This window comes from Sturnira hondurensis, unplaced genomic scaffold (genome assembly GCF_014824575.4).
Source record: "Sturnira hondurensis isolate 20B ecotype Veracruz unplaced genomic scaffold, ASM1482457v3 Scaffold0014430, whole genome shotgun sequence".
Lineage (NCBI taxonomy): Eukaryota > Metazoa > Chordata > Mammalia > Chiroptera > Phyllostomidae > Sturnira > Sturnira hondurensis.
The window spans coordinates 2,564,397-2,583,222 of NW_028087061.1; the positions used below are offsets into that span (position 1 = coordinate 2,564,397).

General features: G+C 38.1%; 1 protein-coding gene across 1 annotated transcript in view; it reads left to right on the top strand.

Moving 5' to 3' along the window:
* The window catches only part of SLC26A8 (solute carrier family 26 member 8), a 77,128-nt gene that overhangs the window by 41,957 nt on the left and 16,345 nt on the right, over positions 1–18,826 (top strand). Inside the window, exons 8-9 of the mRNA XM_037063316.1 lie at positions 14,418–14,565; positions 15,513–15,626. Coding sequence (XP_036919211.1) covers positions 14,418–14,565; positions 15,513–15,626 — 262 coding nt within the window. The remainder of the gene's footprint in view (positions 1–14,417; positions 14,566–15,512; positions 15,627–18,826) is intronic.

Sequence of the window (18,826 nt, forward strand, 5' to 3'; positions counted from 1 at the left end):
TTAACTCAAAATTGAATAAGACTTAAATTTAAGAAGTAAAATAATAAAATTCCTGGAAGAAAACATAAGCAGTAAGCTCCTTGATATTGATCTTGATGGTGATTTTATTTGTATCTGACTCTAAAAGAAAGGGCAAAAAAACCCCAAAATAAACAGGTGGGGGTTACATCAAACTAAAAACCTTCTGCACAGCAAATAATACTATCAAAGAAAATGAAAAAGCAAAAAAATTGGGACAACTGTAATAGCACAGCAATAAAAAATAAAATACATGAAAAGGCAGTATGTCAAATGTGAGCAAATATTTGCATAGTATATACCTGATAAGGGGTTAATATCTTAAATATATAAAGAATTCATACAATTCAGTAGCAAAAAATCAATTTCATTCAAAAGTGGGAAGAAGATATGATAAACATTTTTCCAATGAAGACATACAGGTGGCAAATAGGAACATGAAAATGTGGTCAGTATCACTAATCATCAAGAAATGCTAATCAAAACCACAATGAGATGTCACCCACACCTGTTAGAATGACTATTATTTTAAAACAACACACATGAAATGACAAGTATTGGGAAGGATGTGGAGAAACGGGAACCCTTGAGCACTGAGGGTGAACATGGAGGTTTCTCAGAAAATTAAAAATAGAAGTACTATATGATCTAGTGATTTCATTTCTGGGTATTTACCCAAAAAGAAATGAAACCAGTCACTCAAAAAGACAGATGCATCCCCATATTCACTGTGGCATTATTTACAATAACCAAGACATGGAAACAATGATCGTATCCATTGATAGATGAATTGATAAAGAAAATGTGGTATAAATACATGATGGAACATTATTCAGCCATAAAAATGAAGGAAATCTTGCCATTCGAAACATAGATAACATTGAGAACATTGTGCTAAGTCAAATAAGTCAGAGAGAGAAAGACAAATACCATATGATCTCAGTTATATGTGGAATCAAAAAATAAATAAACAAAAACAGCTAAGCTTATAGATACAGAGAACAGATTGGTACTTGCTGGTGGTGGGGAGTGGTGAATGGTGAAATGGGTGAAGGGGGTCAAAAAGGTACAAACTTGTTATAAAAGAAATAAGTCATGGAGATGTAATGTATAGCATGGTTAGTATACACTGTATACACGGTTAGTATACACTGTATACATGATTAGTATACACTGTATACACTGTATAACATAGTCTATACTATAGTTAATACTATTGCATCATATATTTGAAAGTTGCTAAGATAGTATATCTTAAAGGTTCTCATCCCACAGAAAAAAGTTGTAGCTATGTGTGGTAACATGTTAACTAGATTTAATGTGACCTTTTCACAATACATACAAATATCAAGTCATTATGTTTTATACCCTAAACTAATACAATATTCTATATCAAATATATCTTTTAAAAAAGACAATTAGACCTAACCGGTGTGGCCCAGTTGGTCGAGCATCATCCTGCAAAGTGAAAGGCCACCCACTTGATTCCTGGCACATGCCAGCGGTTGCTGCCCGGTCCCCCGTTGGGGTGTGTGCAAGAGGAAACCAATCAACCAATCTATGTTTCTCTCACACATCAATGTTTCTTTCCCTTTCTTTCTCCCTCCCTCCCCCACTCTCTAAAAATAAATAAGCAAAATCTTTTTAAATAAAAGGCAACTAGACATTGTGTGCCTCTGACAGAAGTATATACCATCACCTCTGAAGTATTTTTGCCCCATCCCATATTTGACCAACCTGAAGGGCTAACTACCAATTTACAAGAAAGGTAAGGAAGAGAATACATTAAAGGACAAGAATACAATCAGCAAAATCTAGACTGTGGGAAAGTATGTAGGACCAATGACCAGGTTTCCTCAACAACAATAAAAAAAATAGGAGGAAAAAACCCCACAAAGATATGTAGAGGGAACCTAAAGCTTAAAAGAGATCTGAGACTTAGCAATCAATTGTAATGTATGGCCTTTATTTGGATTCTAATTTGAACACACTGTAAAATTTATGTTTATGACATATTGGAGAAATTTGAACATGAATTGTATGTTTTATAGCATTAAGAAATTGGTAACAACTTTTTGTGTATATCTTTTAAAGAGGTACACTGAAATATTTACAATTAAACTACTAATACCTGGGATTTATTTTGAAATAACATTGGGATAGGCCTTGGGTAGGAGTACAGATACAATAAAATTGGTTATAAATTGTTAAGTGTTGAAAGTCAGTTTTGGGTACACCAGGGTTCATTATACTACTATTTTGTAAATGTTTGAAAATTTTCCACTTTTGAAATAGAAGATCAAACATTTATGAGTGGTACTATGTATGTTCCATGCATATAAAGGAGACCAAAAACATAGATTCTGATCCCTAAGAAATCACAGCCTGAAATCTACACAGAGCTGACTCAACAAATACGCTGGGCAACAGTAAAATTACTAAACCCACACACAAACAAACAAACAAGCACCCTTTCTTATAAGAATTAGGGTGGTCATAAATCTTCTGATGAGCAATCTCGCAGTTATACTGAAAAAGAAGAAATTTTACTGTCTCAAGGAGAGTTTCCTAGTTAACAATATGGAAGGAGATATATTATGCTTATAAGTGCTTGGCAATGTTTTATATACATGATCTTAGCAGAAACAGAACCGTATTGACTTAGCAGAATCAGATGACCATGACCACCAGCAAACTGAACAAGTCTGAAAATTCTGTTGACTTCAGAACGACAGGAGGTTAGAGAAGATTCTGGGAGCTGGTGGAGCAGGAGACACCAGGAATCTGTCTCTCCACCCGAGCAACAGTGTCACTGGCGCAATGACGTTGTAACTGTTTTGGAACTCTGGAGCCTATCAAAGACTCACAGCTTCAAGGGGAAAGTTCAGATGGTACATTGTGTAATTTTAGTTAATGTGAGCTCCTAGCACAGAAGCAGCTACCACCCGCCTCCCCATCCTCGTGGCAGGCAGCATGCATGTGTTCCTGGAGCAGCTTGCACACGACTTGCAGGAGTTTGGGTGGGCAAAAAGGGCCCCGTTCTCCAAGTATAAAAGATCTGATTGGTTGCTCTGATCATTGATTGCTTTTTTGATCACAGAGGTGCAGCCAGTTTTTTTGCACTCACCCCACTGTTGCAAGCCCTGCACAGCTCTCTGACTGAAGTGACTTCCATAGTATTTAAAGAGCCAGAGCCCCCCTTTTCCTTTTCATTTTCTCTTTTGGAAGTCAGACATGAAAAATTAGGACATTAGAAAAACAACTGCATATGCAGGGAAAATTAGAAAGTACCCACACATGCCCAGAGAATGGCTCAGAAAAGACCAGACAAGACCTTACCTTTACACCTCAGGCTAATCCTTGCCATGGCAACAGCCTAGAACAACAGCGACAAAAAGCCAGTATATAAACAGCAAACCCTGGGAAGGAAGAGAATCTAATTTCCAGAATTACCACATTATGGGATTCAAATGTCCAGTGTTCAACAAAATTACAAGGCATTCAAAGAAATAGGAAGTATGGCCCATTCAAAGAAACAAAGTAAATCAACAACCACCCCACCCCTGCCCTGGCTGGGTGGCTCAGTTGGTTGGAGCATTAATCTGTGCACCAGAAGGTTACAGGTTTGATCCCTGGTCAGCACACATACTGGAGGCAACTGATCAATGTTTCTCTCCTGCATTGATGTTTCTCTCTCTCTCTTCTCCTCTCTCTAAAAATCAATAAACATATCATTGACTGAGGATTTAAAAAGAAAACTGTCGTGAAAAAGACCCAGTGGCAGGTCTACCAAAGACTTTAAAACAACTGTCTTCAAGATACTCAAAGAGCTAAAGAAAGAGATGGATAAAGTCAAGAAAATAATGTATAAACAAAATGGAAATATAAAAAAAAAGAAAACCTAAAAAAAAGAAGTCTTGGGTTGTGAAGTACAGTAACTGAAATAAAAAATTCACTACAGGCCCTGGCTTGTGTGGCTCAGTGGATTGAGTGCAGGCCTGTGAAGCAGAGGGTCGCCGGTTCGATTCCCAGTCAGGGCACATGCCTGGGTTGCAGGCCAGGTTCCCAGTGGGGGACCCATGAGAGGCAACCACACATTGATGTTTCTCTCCCACTCTTTCTCCTTCCTGTCCCCTCTCTCTAAAAATAAATAAAAAAACCAAAATATTTAAAAAAAAATTCACTACAATCACATGCCACATAATGACATTTCAACAATAAACTGCACATGTGACAGTGGTCCCCTAAGCTTATAATGGATGTGAAAATTTTCTATTATCTAGTGACATCACAGCCATCCTAGCGCTGTAGCACAACACCTCACTCATGTGCTGGTGGTGATACTGATGTAGACAGACCTGCCACGCTGCTGTCATATGAAAGAAAGTAATAGCACATGCAATGAAGAACAGTATGTAAAACTTGATACTGATAATAAATGTTTGTTATTGGTTTATCTATATTTTATTCTATATNGTTTTTTTGCACTCACCCCACTGTTGCAAGCCCTGCACAGCTCTCTGACTGAAGTGACTTCCATAGTATTTAAAGAGCCAGAGCCCCCCTTTTCCTTTTCATTTTCTCTTTTGGAAGTCAGACATGAAAAATTAGGACATTAGAAAAACAACTGCATATGCAGGGAAAATTAGAAAGTACCCACACATGCCCAGAGAATGGCTCAGAAAAGACCAGACAAGACCTTACCTTTACACCTCAGGCTAATCCTTGCCATGGCAACAGCCTAGAACAACAGCGACAAAAAACCCAGTACATAAACAGCAAACCCTGGGAAGGAAGAGAATCTAATTTCCAGAATTACCACATTATGGGATTTAAATGTCCAGTGTTCAACAAAAATTACAAGGCATTCAAAGAAATAGGAAGTATGGCCCATTCAAAGAAACAAAGTAAATCAACAGCCACCCCACCCCTGCCCTGGCTGGGTGGCTCAGTTGGTTGGAGCATTAATCTGTGCACCAGAAGGATACAGGTTTGATCCCTGGTCAGCACACATACTGGAGGCAACTGATCAATGTTTCTCTCCTGCATTGATGTTTCTCTCTCCCTCTTCTCCTCTCTCTAAAAATCAATAAACATATAGTTGACTGAGGATTTAAAAAGAAAACTGTCGTGAAAAAGACCCAGTGGCAGGTCTACCAAAGACTTTAAAACAACTGTCTTCAAGATACTCAAAGAGCTAAAGGAAGAGATGGATAAAGTCAAGAAAATAATGTATAAACAAAATGGAAATATCAAAAAAAAAGAAGTCTTGGGCTGTGAAGTATAGTAACTGAAATAAAAAATTCACTACAATCACATGCCACATAATGATATTTCAACAATAAACTGCACATGTGACAGTGGTCCCATAAGCTTATAATGGACGTGAAAATTTTCTATTATCTAGTGACATCACAGCCATCCTAGCGCTGTAGCACAACACCTCACTCACGTGCTGGTGGTGATACTGGTGTAGACAGACCTGCCACGCTGCCGCCATATGAAAGAAAGTAATAGCACATGCAATGAAGAACAGTACGTAAAACTTGATACTGATAATAAATGATTGCTATTGGTTTATCTATATTTCATTCTATATTTTTATTGTTATTTTAGAGCATAGTCTTTCTACTTACAAAAAAATTGCTGTAAAACAGTGTACTGTGTTATGCCAGCAGCAGCCTCATACATTTCATGTTTACCACACCTCTGACTGCATCTATTTCTTTTGTGCTTGATTTAATCTTGTGTTTCCATTCATTGTGGTCACTAAGCAGACAAAATACACTGTTAGAGTTTTCAGTAAGAGGCCATGCTGAATGATTAACCTGTATGCAAAATTAAAAGTGATTAAAATTTAAAAGCGAAGGTGGAAAATCAGTGATGGTTACTGCTCGCAAGTCAGTCATGTTCCATTCCACCACAGCCATGATCTTGAAAAGCAAGAATGAAATCATGGTACCTGTTAGACAGTCTAGTTCCTTGAAGGCAACAAGACTAACAAAAGCTCAAGAAAGGCTACATCAGACATAGAGAAACTTCTAATAACCAGAATTGGAGACCAGATACAGAATTGTATGTATCTCTCTTAGCACCATGACAATCAGGGCCACAGCAGAAAGTGTGTGATCTTGAGAGAAAAGACTGGACCCAACTACAGTGTTTCATTTACTGCTAGCTCTGGGCATCTTAAATGATTCGACATTCATTACACAATGTGAAAGTGAGTGGTAAGTTCTATGAGTGCTGATGTGAAGGAAAATCTAAGTAAGCTGATTGTGGAGGAAAAGTATTTTCCAGAACAAATATTCATTGTGGATAAAAGACCTCCCTATTCTGGAAATGGATGCCTGAAAGAACTTCCATCCATAGGAGGCCAAGCAATTGCAGGTTTCAAGGTCTTTAAGACAGGATAACAGCCTTGGTTGGGGGTGATGTTGCAGGCCAAAAAATCGAAATCCTTTGTGACCTAGCGCCCTGAGAACCCTGGGACCTTCCAGCATGTCGGTATGCACACACTGCCAGCGCACAGCAGGAGCCACACATACCAGATGACCCAGATCCTCTTCTACGATGTCTTCCTGGATCACTACACCAGCACGATGGAGGAGTACTGTTTGGAGAATAACATACCTCTCAAGATTTTGCTAATAGTTGATAATGCCCCCAAATATGCTCCTTTTATTGGCGATCTTCATCCCAATATCAAAGCGGTATTTCGCCCTCCAAACTTCACCTCTTTGACTCAACCAATGGATTAAGGAGTTACAACAGCTTTTAAGGCCTACTACTTGAGAAAGACCTTTGCTCAGGCTATTGCTGCAACTCACAAAGCTGCTAAGAAGACAACGATGCAATTCTGGAAGGAACACAACATATATGACTACATCAAGAACCTGGCTTAGACTCGGGGTCATGTCACCAAGGAGTGTATGAACAGCATCTGGAAGAAGACACTCAGAATTTTTTCCATGACTTCAAAGTATTTTCCAAGGATAAGGAGATTACAAAAACCAGCAAGGTTGTGGTTTAGCTGGAAAACAACTTCAACCTGGGTGTGGGTGAGGATGCCTGCCATTGAGGAGCTTGCAGAGGCAGTTCCTGGGGAATTAACTAATGAGGAATTGTTGGAACTGGAACAGGATCACATAGCTGAAGAATGGGCAAGAGAAAAGGAAACTGCAGAAAAATATGAACTCTCAACAAAACTAACAGTGAAGAATTTAACAAAAGTTTTGCAGACTTTAACAAGCTTCTTGAAAACCTAGACCCAACACCAAAAGGTTTTTATTAATAGAAATGTCCATGGTGCATTATCTACTTATAATCAAATTATGATGAAAAAAAGAAACAAACCAAGCAAACCACAATGGGCAAAATTTTTGAAAAGAGTGACACCTCCTGAAGCAGAGCCTCAGGCCGGTCCTGCAGGAGGTGTTCCAGAAGAAGGCATGTTGTCATAGGAGAGGACAGCTTCGTGCGTGTTATTGCCCCTGAAGACCCTCCAGTGGGACAATATGTGGAGGTGGAAGACAGTAATACTAATGATCTTGACCCAATATAAGCCTAGGCTAACGTGTGTGTTTGTGTCTTAGTTTTTAGCCAAAAAGTTTAAAAAGAAAAAAAACTTTAAAAATAGAAAAGTTGTAGAATAAGGATATAAAGTGAGAAAATATTTTGTACAGTTGGATGGTGTGATTATATGTTTTTGAGGTAAGGGTTATTACAAAATAGTCAAAATTAAACATTTTAGGTTTATAAAGTAAAAAGTTTATAGTAAATTAAGGTTAATTTATTATTAAAGAAAAATTACTTTTTTAGAAATTTAGTGTAGCTAAAATTACTGTACACTGCTGTATACTTTACACACCTACGTGTACTGGGTGGTATACAGCAGTGTACAGTAATGTCCTAGGCCTTCGTTTCACTTACTACTCACTCACTGACTCACCCAGAGCAACTTCTAGTCCTGCAAGCTCCATTGATGGTAAGTGCCCTATACAAATGTACCATATTTTATCTTTTATACCACATTCTTACTGTACCTTTTCTATGTTTAGATATATTTAGACACACCAGTACTTACTATTGTGTTACAATGCCTATAGTACTCGGTACAATAACATGCTGTACAGGTTTGTAGCCTAGGAACAATAGGCCTGTACCATATAGCCTAGGTTTGTGGTTAGCTGTACCATCTACAGTGTTTTCACAATATAATGTTTGCACAATGATGAAATCACTTAATGACACACTTCTCAGAATGTATCACCATCATTATGCAACACATGGCTATAGAGGTATCCATAGGCAGATTTGAGTAGTCAAAAGAATCAGTGAACTGGAAGATAGAACTATGAAAATTATTGAGTCTAAGGAACAGGAAAAAAATAGATTGGAGAAAAGTGAACAAAGCCTAAGGCACCTCCAGGACATCGTCAAGAAGACCAATAGACACATCATGGGAGTCTGAGAGGCAGAAGAGAAAGGGGTACAGAGAACATTTGAAGAAATAATGGCTGAAAACACCCCCGATTTGATGAAAGACATGAATATAAACATCTAAGAAGCTGAACAAATTCCCAGTTAGATGAACTCAAAGAGATCCACACCTAGAAACATTAATCAAACTTTCCAAAGACAAAGAGAGAATCTTGAAAGCAGCAGGAGAGAAGTGACTTATGACACATAGGAGCTTCTCCATATTAAAAAAAATGAGCAGATTTCTTGTCAGGAACTTTAGAGAACACAGTGTATTAGGTCAACATATTCAAAATACTAAAAGAAAAAAAGGATCAATCAAGAATCCTAGGACTTCCAGTAAAGATGGAAATATAGGTAGACATGCTTCACCTCCTTGCACAACCACAAGAAGAATCACAACTAATCTCAAAACAAAACAAAAAAAACCCCAGAACTGCCAGGAAATCAAACCATATGGAAGTCTGACAACCACTGATTTAAAGAAGGCATATTCATCCAGACTGGTAGGAGGGGCGGAGACGGGAGCCAGGGCAGAGAGGGCACAGTGCAGCATGGAAATGTGTCAATTGCAGCAGTGGTGGAACAGGCTATTCCGCATTCACATGTGGTAGATAAAAACTGGCAGGGAGACCTTGGCAGTGAGCAATTTCAGCCACAGGCCAGACCACACAGCTCAGGGTTCCCGTGCCAGGAAGATAGAGCCTCACAACTTCTGGCTGTAAAAACAAGTCGGGGCTGGGGCAGCGCAAGAAACTGCCAGTTTCTCAGGAGAGTCCGTTTAAAGGGTCTTCGTGGATCTAGAGTGTACACAAACCCACCCACTCTAGGAACTACCACCAGGGCAACAGCTAGAAGGGCACCAGTTGCATACAGAAAGTGGGTGAAGTGACTGGAATGGGGCAAGTAAAGCCAGTCAGTGGCACTGTCCCCTCTCCAATCCTCAACACACAGTACCACAAAGTAGTGAAGCCTGTTGCACCACCCTGGAGAATACCTAAGGCTCTGCCCCTTACAGCTTAACAGTTTCCCTAAGTTAGGGAGTCAAAGCAGCTCTACCTAATATATGGAAATAAATACTGGGAGGGTGCCAAGTTGAGGAGACAAAGAAATATGGACCAAATGAAAGAACAGAATAAAACCCCAAGGCAGGGGGAAAAAAACTAAATGAAACAGATAGCCAATTTATCAGATGCAGAGTTCAAAACACTAGTGATAAAGATACTCAAGGAATTCACTGAGTATGGCAAAAACATAAGGGAAGAAATGGAGGTTACGCTAAGTGAAATAAAGAAAAATCCACAGGGAACTAGCAGTGAAGGGAAGGAAGCCAGGATTCAAATCAATGATTTGGAACTTAAGGAAGACAAACATTCCATCAAAACAGAATGAAGAAACAAGAATTCAAAAAAGAACAAGGAGAGTATAAAAAGACTCTGGGATACCTCCAAAAGTGCCAACATCTGAATCATAAGGGTGCCACAAGGAGAAGAGAAAGAGCAAGAAATTGAAAACTTATTTGAAAAAGTGATGAAAAAAAACCTCCCCTAATCTGGTGAAGGATATAGACATACAAATTCAGGAAGCACAGAGAATCCCAAATAAGTTGGACCCAAAAAGGACCACACCAAGATACATCATAATTAAAATGCCAAAGGTTAAGGATAAACAGAGAATATTAAAAACAGCAAGAAAAAGGAAGAGCATTACCTACAAAGGGGTTCCCATGAGACTGTCAGCTGTTTTCTCAAAAAAAACACAAAAACTTTTCAGGCAAGAAGAGACTCGCAAGAAGTATCCAAAGTGATGAAAAGCAATGACCTACAACCAAGATGATTCTATCCAGGAAAGCTATCATTTAAAATAGAAGGGCAGATTAAGTGCTCTCCAGAGAAGGTAAAGCTAAAGGAATTTATTGTCATCAAGCCATTATTGTATGAAATGTTAAAGGGACTTATTTAAGAAAATGAAGATCAAAACTATGAACATTAAAAAGGCAGCAAACTCACAACTATTAACAGCTGAATCTAAAAAAACCAAAACAAACTACGTAAACAACTAGAACAGGAACAGAATCATAGACGTGGAAATCATTTGGAGGGTTATCAGCTAGGAGGTGAAAAGAGGAGAATGGAGGGGAAAGTACAGGGAATAAGAAGCATAACTGGTAGGAACAAAATAGACGGGGGGATGTTAAGAATAGTACAGGGAATGGAGAAGCCAAAGAACTTATATGCCTGACCCATGGACACGAACTAAGGGGGGACACTGCTGGAGGAAAGGGGGTGCTGGGCATAGGGGGACAAAGGGGGAAAACCGGAAAAACTGTAATAGCATCATTGATGAAAAATACTTAAAAATAAATTTAATTTTTTTTAATTTTTAAAAAGGAATCCTATATCCCACAAAATTGTCCTTCTCAAGTGAAGAGGAAATTAAGACGGTCCCAGATGAACAAACACTGAGGGAGTTCACTACCACTAGACCTACCCTGCAACAAGTGCTCAAGGGAGTCCTGCAAAGTGAAATGAAAGGACCCTAGAGAGTAACTCGAAGCTGTATGAAAAAATAAATATCTCAATAAAAGTAAATATTGGGCATTTACAAAAGTTACTATTATTGTTACAATGCTTTTTTAGCTCCACATTTTGACTTCTACATAATTTAAGAGACTAATGCATTTACAAGAATTATTTATGTTTCAGAGTATACAATATATGTGATGTAATTTTGTGACCAAAACCAATAGCCACAAGGGGTGAGAATAGAGCGGTAAAGGCACAGAGTTTTTGTATGTTACTGAAGTTAAACTGGTATAAATTCAAATTAGAGTGTTATAACTTTAGGACATTAAGTGTAATCCCCATGACAACCACAAAGAAAATAGCTATAGAATATACAAAAGGAAATTAGAAATTTAAACACTTCACTATAAAAAAATCAACTAAATATCAAATTATCATATTGTACACTTTAAAGACCTTACCATTTTATTTGTCAACTGTATCTCAATAAAGAGAACATAAATAACAGACACATTTTAAGAAATAAAAAAATCAGCTAAACACAAAAGAAACCAGTAATACAGTAAATAAAGGACAAATTAAGCAATCAGCAATAACTTTAAATGTAAATGGGCTAAACTGTCCAAGCAAAAGACAGAGATTGGCAGAATGGATAAAAACACGTGATTCAACAACATGCTGTCTGCAAGAGGCACACGTTAGATCCAAAGACACAGACTGAAAGTGAAAGAAAGAGAAAAAATATTCTGTGTAAGTAGTAACCTAAAGATAGGAGTGGGTACACTGATGTCTGACAAGATAGACGTTAAATTTAAAGAGCTATATATGAAAAATCTACAGCAAACATCACACTCAATGCTGAAAGGCTGAAAGCTTTTCCTCTGAGATGAGGAACAAGGCAAGGATGCCCACTTTCACTGCCTGTATTCAACATAGTACAGGAAGTGCTGGCCAGAGCGATGAGGTATTAAAAAAGGGCATCCACATAGGAAAGGAAGAAGTAAAATTACCTTTCTTTGTGATCGTTTGAGTTTATATATGGAAACCCTAAAGATTCCACATACAAAAAATTGTTAGAACAAATAAACAAATTTAGCAGGTAGCCATTGGATGCAAAGCCAATACACAAAAAGAGACAACTTTTCTGTAGACTGACAATGAGCAATCTGAACAGAAAATTATAGAGACAATTCCATTTACAATAGTATCAAAAGAATAAAATACTTAGGAGTTAACCAAGGAGGTGAAAGTCTTACACAATGAAAGCTACAAAACGTTGGTGAGAGAAATTAAACATTAATAAATGGAGTTACATCCCAAAGCAGTCAGCAGATTCAAATCAATCCCTATCAAAATCCCAATGGAGTTTTTGCAGAAATAAAAAACCTCATATGGAATAAAATTCATATAAAATTGTTTTATATGAATTTTATAAAATTCATTTGGTGCTCTCATTTCAAAGAGCACCAAATAGTCAAAACAATTCTGAAAAAGATTAACAAAGTTGGAGGACTCGCACTTCCTAATTTTAAAACTTACTACAAAGCAACATCAATCAAAAACATTGCGGTACCAGCATAAAGATACACATACAGACCAAGGGAATGGAGAGCTCAGGAATAAACCCTCACATACGTGGTCAAATGACAACAATGTCAAGACCACATGGGGAGAGGTCTATCTTTTCAACAATGGTCCTGGGAAAAATGGGTATCCATATGCAAAAGATTAAAGCTGGATTCTTACCTAAAACCATATATGAAAATTATCTCAAAATTGATCAAAGAACTGAATGCAAGACCTAAAACTGTAAAACTCTTAGAAGTGAACATGGGGCAAAAGCTTCATACATTGTATTTGGCAGTGATTTCTTGGATATAACACCAAAGGTATAGGCAACAAAAGAAAATAGATGAATTAGACTTCATGAAAATTAAAAACTTCATGCATCAAAAGGCACAATTAACAGGGTAAAAAAGTAACCCACAGAATAGGAGGAAATATTTGCAAATCAAGTAACTGATAAGGATTAATATTCAATATATATAGAAAACTCCTGATAAGCAACAACAGAAAACTCCACCTGATTGAAAAAATGGGGAAAGGACTTGACATTTTTCCAAAAAAGATATACAGATGGGCAATAAGCAGGAGGTAAGACATTCAGCACCATTATCACTTGGGAAATGCAAATCAAAACTACAATGAGATAATACCTCACACACCCACTAGGATGTAAAAAAAAAAAAAGACAAAAAAAAAAGACAAAATAGCAAGTGTTGGTAAGGATGTGAGAAAATGGAATCCTTGTGCCCTGTTAGTAAAAAAGGTAAAATAGTACAGCTACTGTGGCAAGCAGTATGGCACATCCTCAAAAAATTAAAAACAGAATTTTCATGTGAGGCAGCAATTCTACTTCTGAATGTATAGCAGGGTCTCAGTTTATTTGTGCACCCACGTTGTGGCATTATTATTCATGTAGCAAAAATGCGGAAGAAACCATGTCCATCAGCAGATGAATGGATAAGCAAAATGTACATACATTCATACAGTAAACTATTATCCAGCCTTAAAAAGGAAGGTCATTTTTATGTGTACTGCAACCAGGATGAACGCTGAGGACATTGTGCTAGATAAAATAAGCCAGTCACAAAAAGACAAATACAGTCTTTTTCACTTATATGAGGTACGTAGAGTAGTGAAAATCATCAAGACCAAGAATAGAATGATGGTTGCCGGAGTTGGGGGGAGGGTGAAATGGAGAGTTATACATGATGAAAAGAGTTATGGAATTGATGACGGTGATGGTTGCATGTTATGAGTGTACTTAATACCACTGATCTGTACAATTAAAAATGCATAAGATGGTAAATCTCATGTTACCTGTTTTTTACCACAATAGCAAAAACTTGAAGGAAAATAAAACCTCAGGAAGGAAGGTGTAGGTAGAATTGGAAGTAATTTGTATAAAGGAAAATGACTAAAATTACACCCTATAAAATTTGAGTGTGAATAGAGGGGAATACACTGAGATTTTTAGCTCTAAACCATCTTGGTGTGATATCTGCCTATTGTTTGGCCACTGGTATGGTCTCAAGTACTGTAAATAAACCATTTCTCATCAGTCTTTGTGGGTTTTGCCTGTTCTGTTTGTTCCCATTGCTACATGGCAAAAACCTTGAACTAGAAGAGAGCTGAGCATGGCCTCTTAGTGGTTTTTGTAAGTTGGCTTAGTTTGCAGGCAGCTTTGGCAGGCTGCTGCCTCAATTGTTCTTATCTCTGTTATTGTTATTATTTTGAAGCATCGGGGCCTGCACTGTATAATACAGATGGAGTTGGGGAGGTGCCAATAAATGATTCCTGTTCTCCAGGAATGATTCCATTTTATTCCAGCTTCCTGTATCCTGTAACGCCAGACTTCAACATTCTTCAGGAAATTATTTTAGAAGCCTTCTTCTTAGCTTTGGTGAGCTCCTCACTGCTCATATTCCTGGGCAAGAAGATTGCCAGTTTCCATAACTCTAATGTCAATTCCAACCAGGTGAGAGGGCAGGCCTTTCTATTACTTCCTCTGACCCTTACGTCTTTGTTCTCCAAACTGGGATTCCTGCTAGCATGAAGACTGGATTCTTCTGTAACCAGAGAATCACAGGGACCAAAATTTAAACTGTAATTACCAACGGACTTTTGAGAAGTGTAGCATGGTTAGCTATGAAGTTACCTGAACTGATGTGTTATTCCCCTAGAACGGATACGGTGTAGGGATGCAAGAAGATAGCACGCGGCATCATGTTGTTGAGCTAGCAAAGGTGTCTCCTCTTCATTTTATCTTCCTGTCCACCAAGTCCTCAGAAGTCAGCCCCACTCTGAGGTGCAGTGAGAAGTGCTATGGAATAACAAACCCAGGCTACTAATATATATACTTAAGTCAATCTCCCAGAAAGAGTTGTCTTTTCTTATTTTTGGGAAATCTGCTCAGTTCAGCCCTTTCCGTAGGACTCAGAAAGGAAATCTGGAAGCATGGGTATCCCACTTTGACTTTTAGGATAGTTTAAAAGGAAGAGAGAAAACCAGTACTAAGTTCTCTCTGTCATTCTAAGTCCTAGTGATCATGAGAAGGAGAATAAAAAGGCAAGAGTCTCATTTTCTCACTTTGAAAAAGAGCTTTTCTTGTGGTCACTACCTAAAATGAAGTTTCATCTTAATGTAGAAGCCAGATTTGCCATCCCTTTGTTCTTTCTAACAATATTTCAGTGTTATTTGAAGTGATATAAGCAACCTATCCTCATACATAAGAAATAGACAGTACTTACTTGTCAGCATTCTTCAACAAGTAGTAGGCCTAAATTGTTTGCCATTTCTTTTCTTTTTTTTTCAGTAAAGCTTGCTTGCTTATTTATTTATTTATTTATTTATTCTATTTATTGAGGTGACATTGGGCAACAAGATCACACAGGCTTCAAGTATATGTTTGCCATTTCTTTATAGGACCTAATAGTCATTGGGCTTTGCAATGTCGTCAGCTCATTTTTCAGATCTTGTGTAGTCACTGGTGCTGTTGTCAGCACCATCATCCAGGATAAATCTGGAGGAAGACAACAGGTATGTTGAAACAGAATTTGGTCTCTAACCTATAAAGATATTTATGTTTCTTTATATATATTCATAGAAAGGAATTGCATTAGTTTAATCATGATGCTATTTTATTTTTTAATTGAACTTATTGGGTTGACATTGGTTAATAAAATTATAAAGGTTCAGATGTACAATTTATGCTGCATCACCTGTATGTTGTATTGTGTGTTCACCACCCCAAGTCAAGTCTCTGTCACCATGTATCTGCCCTCTCTCTCTTCTACTTCCCTCTACTCCCCTTCCCGCTGGTAATCACCACGCTGTTGCCTGTGTCTATGAGGTTTTCTGTTTGTTTGGTTTGGTTTTTTGTCTTCTTTGTTTGAGCCCCTCATTTCTTTTACCCACCCCACAACCCTCCACCCCTCTGACAGCTGTCGGTCTGTTCTCTATCTATGAGTCTATTTTATTTTCTTTGTTAGTTCATTAGATTCCACATATGAGTGAAACCACATGGTACTTGTATTTTGCTTAGTATAATGGTCTGTCTCCATTTTGTTACTTTTCAATGTTATACTTGTTGGGGAAGATCTCTTGGAAAAATTTGAATTTCATGCTTGCCTTAATTTTTGCTGAGATTTTTGTCTTAAAAGTTATTTGTCATTGTGGAACTTGAAAGTAATTCTCTATAGAAGTATTATTATATATGATAAGCTTCTCTGTTTTAGCCCACAAAAAACCCCCACTATTTTCCATGTAACATGCCTGCAAGATAATATCAGGTAAACTAACCATCACCCATTTATATTTTCTCTATGAGAGATACATTCTCAGCCCTAGTCTGGGAAAGCAACAACACATCTCTCTGCACCCTGGCAGCCAAACTAAAAACTGTCTTGTCTTCCTCCAAGGGCCTGGCATGGGGATCTCATGATAGAAAGTAAGGTCTTTGTCTAGGTGAGCCTAGAGAATTTATGACCATTCTACCTTTGTGTAAGAGAAAATTATCAAAGTCAGACTCTCTTCAGGTATTCTGAATGAATAAACTAAGTGTATGGGTGGGGTACTGGGGGCTGGGGGAGGAAAGGAAGAGGGATGGCAAAGAAGGTTCTAAAGGCCAACCCCCTTGCCTAACTGCAGGCATGAGTGCAACGCTCATGAATGTTGAACTTACTAGATCAAAGTCACAACTTTACAGAATGAGAGGTGTTCCATCTCAGCTCTGTAGCCTGATGAAATGTCGAAGAACCATCAAAATTAAAATTAGAGAATGGGTCAAGGTTCAAAGGCAGAGAAACAGTGACAGGGGTCAAACACAAGCTAAGGTTGCAGAAGCATGGTAGGCAGCTATAGCCATGCTCAGAAACTGAAGTGTTGGAAGAATGGATACTAACTTTTTTAAAGTATATTTTATTGATTATGCTATTGCAGTTGTCCCATTTCCCCCCTTCACTCCCCTCCACCCTGCACACCCCCTCCCACCCGCATTTCCCCACTTTAGTTCATGTCCATGGGTCATACATATAAGTTCTTTGGCTTCTACATTTCCTATACTATTCTTACCCTGCCCCTTTCTATTTTCTTCCTACATTTATGCTACTTATTCTCTGTACCTTCTCCCTCCTTCTCCTCCTCCCACTCCCCTGCTGATAACCCTCCATGTGATCTCCATTTCTGTGGTTCTGTTCCTGTTCTAGTTGTTTGCCTAGTTTGCTTTTGTTTTTGTTTTAGGTGTGATTGTTAATACCTATGAGTTTGCTGTCATTTTACTGTACATGTTTTTTATCTTCTTTTTCTTAGATAAGTCCCTTTAACATTTCATATAACAAGGGCTTGGTGATAATGAACTCCTTAAACTTGACCTTATCTGAGAAGCACTACATCTGCCCTTCCATTCTAAATGAAAGCTTGGCTGGATAGGGCAATCTTGGATGGAGGTCTTTGCCTTTCATGACTTGGAATACTTCTTTCCAGCCCCTTCTTGCCTGTAAGGTTTCTTTTGAGAAATCAGCTGACAGTCCTACGGGCACTCCTTTGTAGGTGACTGTCCCTTTATCTCTTGCTGCTTCTAGAATTCTCTACTTCATTTTAATCTTGGCTAATATAATTATGATGTGCCTTGGTGTGTTCCTTCTTGAATCCAACTTCTTTGGGACTCTCTGAGCTTCCTGGATTTCCTGGAAGTCTATTTCCTTTGCCAGACTGGGGAAGTTCTCCTTTATTATTTGTTCAAATAAGTTTTCCACTTGTGGCTGTTTCTTTTCCCCTTCTGGTACCCCTATAATTTGGATGTTGGAATGTTTGAAGATGTCCTGGAGGTTCCTAAGCCTCCCCTCAATTTTTTGAACTCTTGTTTCTTCATTCTTTTCTGATCGTATGTTTTTTTCTTCCTTCTGGTCCACACTGTTGATATGAGTCCCAGTTTCCTTCCCATCACTATTGGTTCCCTGTACATTTTCCTATATTTCACTTAGCATAGTCTTCATTTTTCACCTAATTCATGACTAAATTCAACCAATTCTGTGAGCATCCTGATTTCCAGTGTTTTGAACTGTGCATCTGATAGGTTGACTATCTCTTCATTGCTTAGTTATATTTTTCCTGGAGCTTTGATCTGTTCTTTCATTTGGTCTATTTTTTTTGTCCTGATGCGCCTGTTACATAGTGAAGGGAGGAGTCTTAGGTATTTATTGGGGTGGGGTAACCCATGTCACTTGGACACTAACTTTTAATGAGAAAAGGTAAAATGTCCCAGCCCAGGCTAAATTGGGTGAAATGTCTGGTGAAAGCTAATAAAAGGCAGAATATTGAGCAAGGGCAAGAGTGTGGGTCTAAAGTAAGACCATGTCATATCAGTCTATGTGGACTGGACTTTGTCATCATAGAGCTTCCGCCAGACACATTGGCTTTACGGAGAAGCCCTTTTCCTCTACTCCTTAACAGGAAGAAGGAAGGTGGGTTATGTTAGAAAGAAGGATGTTCTATGTAAGAACAAAAAACCTCTGAAGTCAGAATGAGAGGGTTCTATGATAAGAAGACATGGAAATGGCAATTCCGGGCTTTAGTTCCCAGTATCTTTTGACTGTAAGATACTGGGAACTAACTTTGTTGATTTACTTTGTTGAATTCAGCCTATAAGCATTACATAAAGACACAACTAGAAAAAAACTGAATTGCAGTACAAGTAAAATTAAGTGCAGAGTAAGTACAATAAATTTAAAAAGCCATAA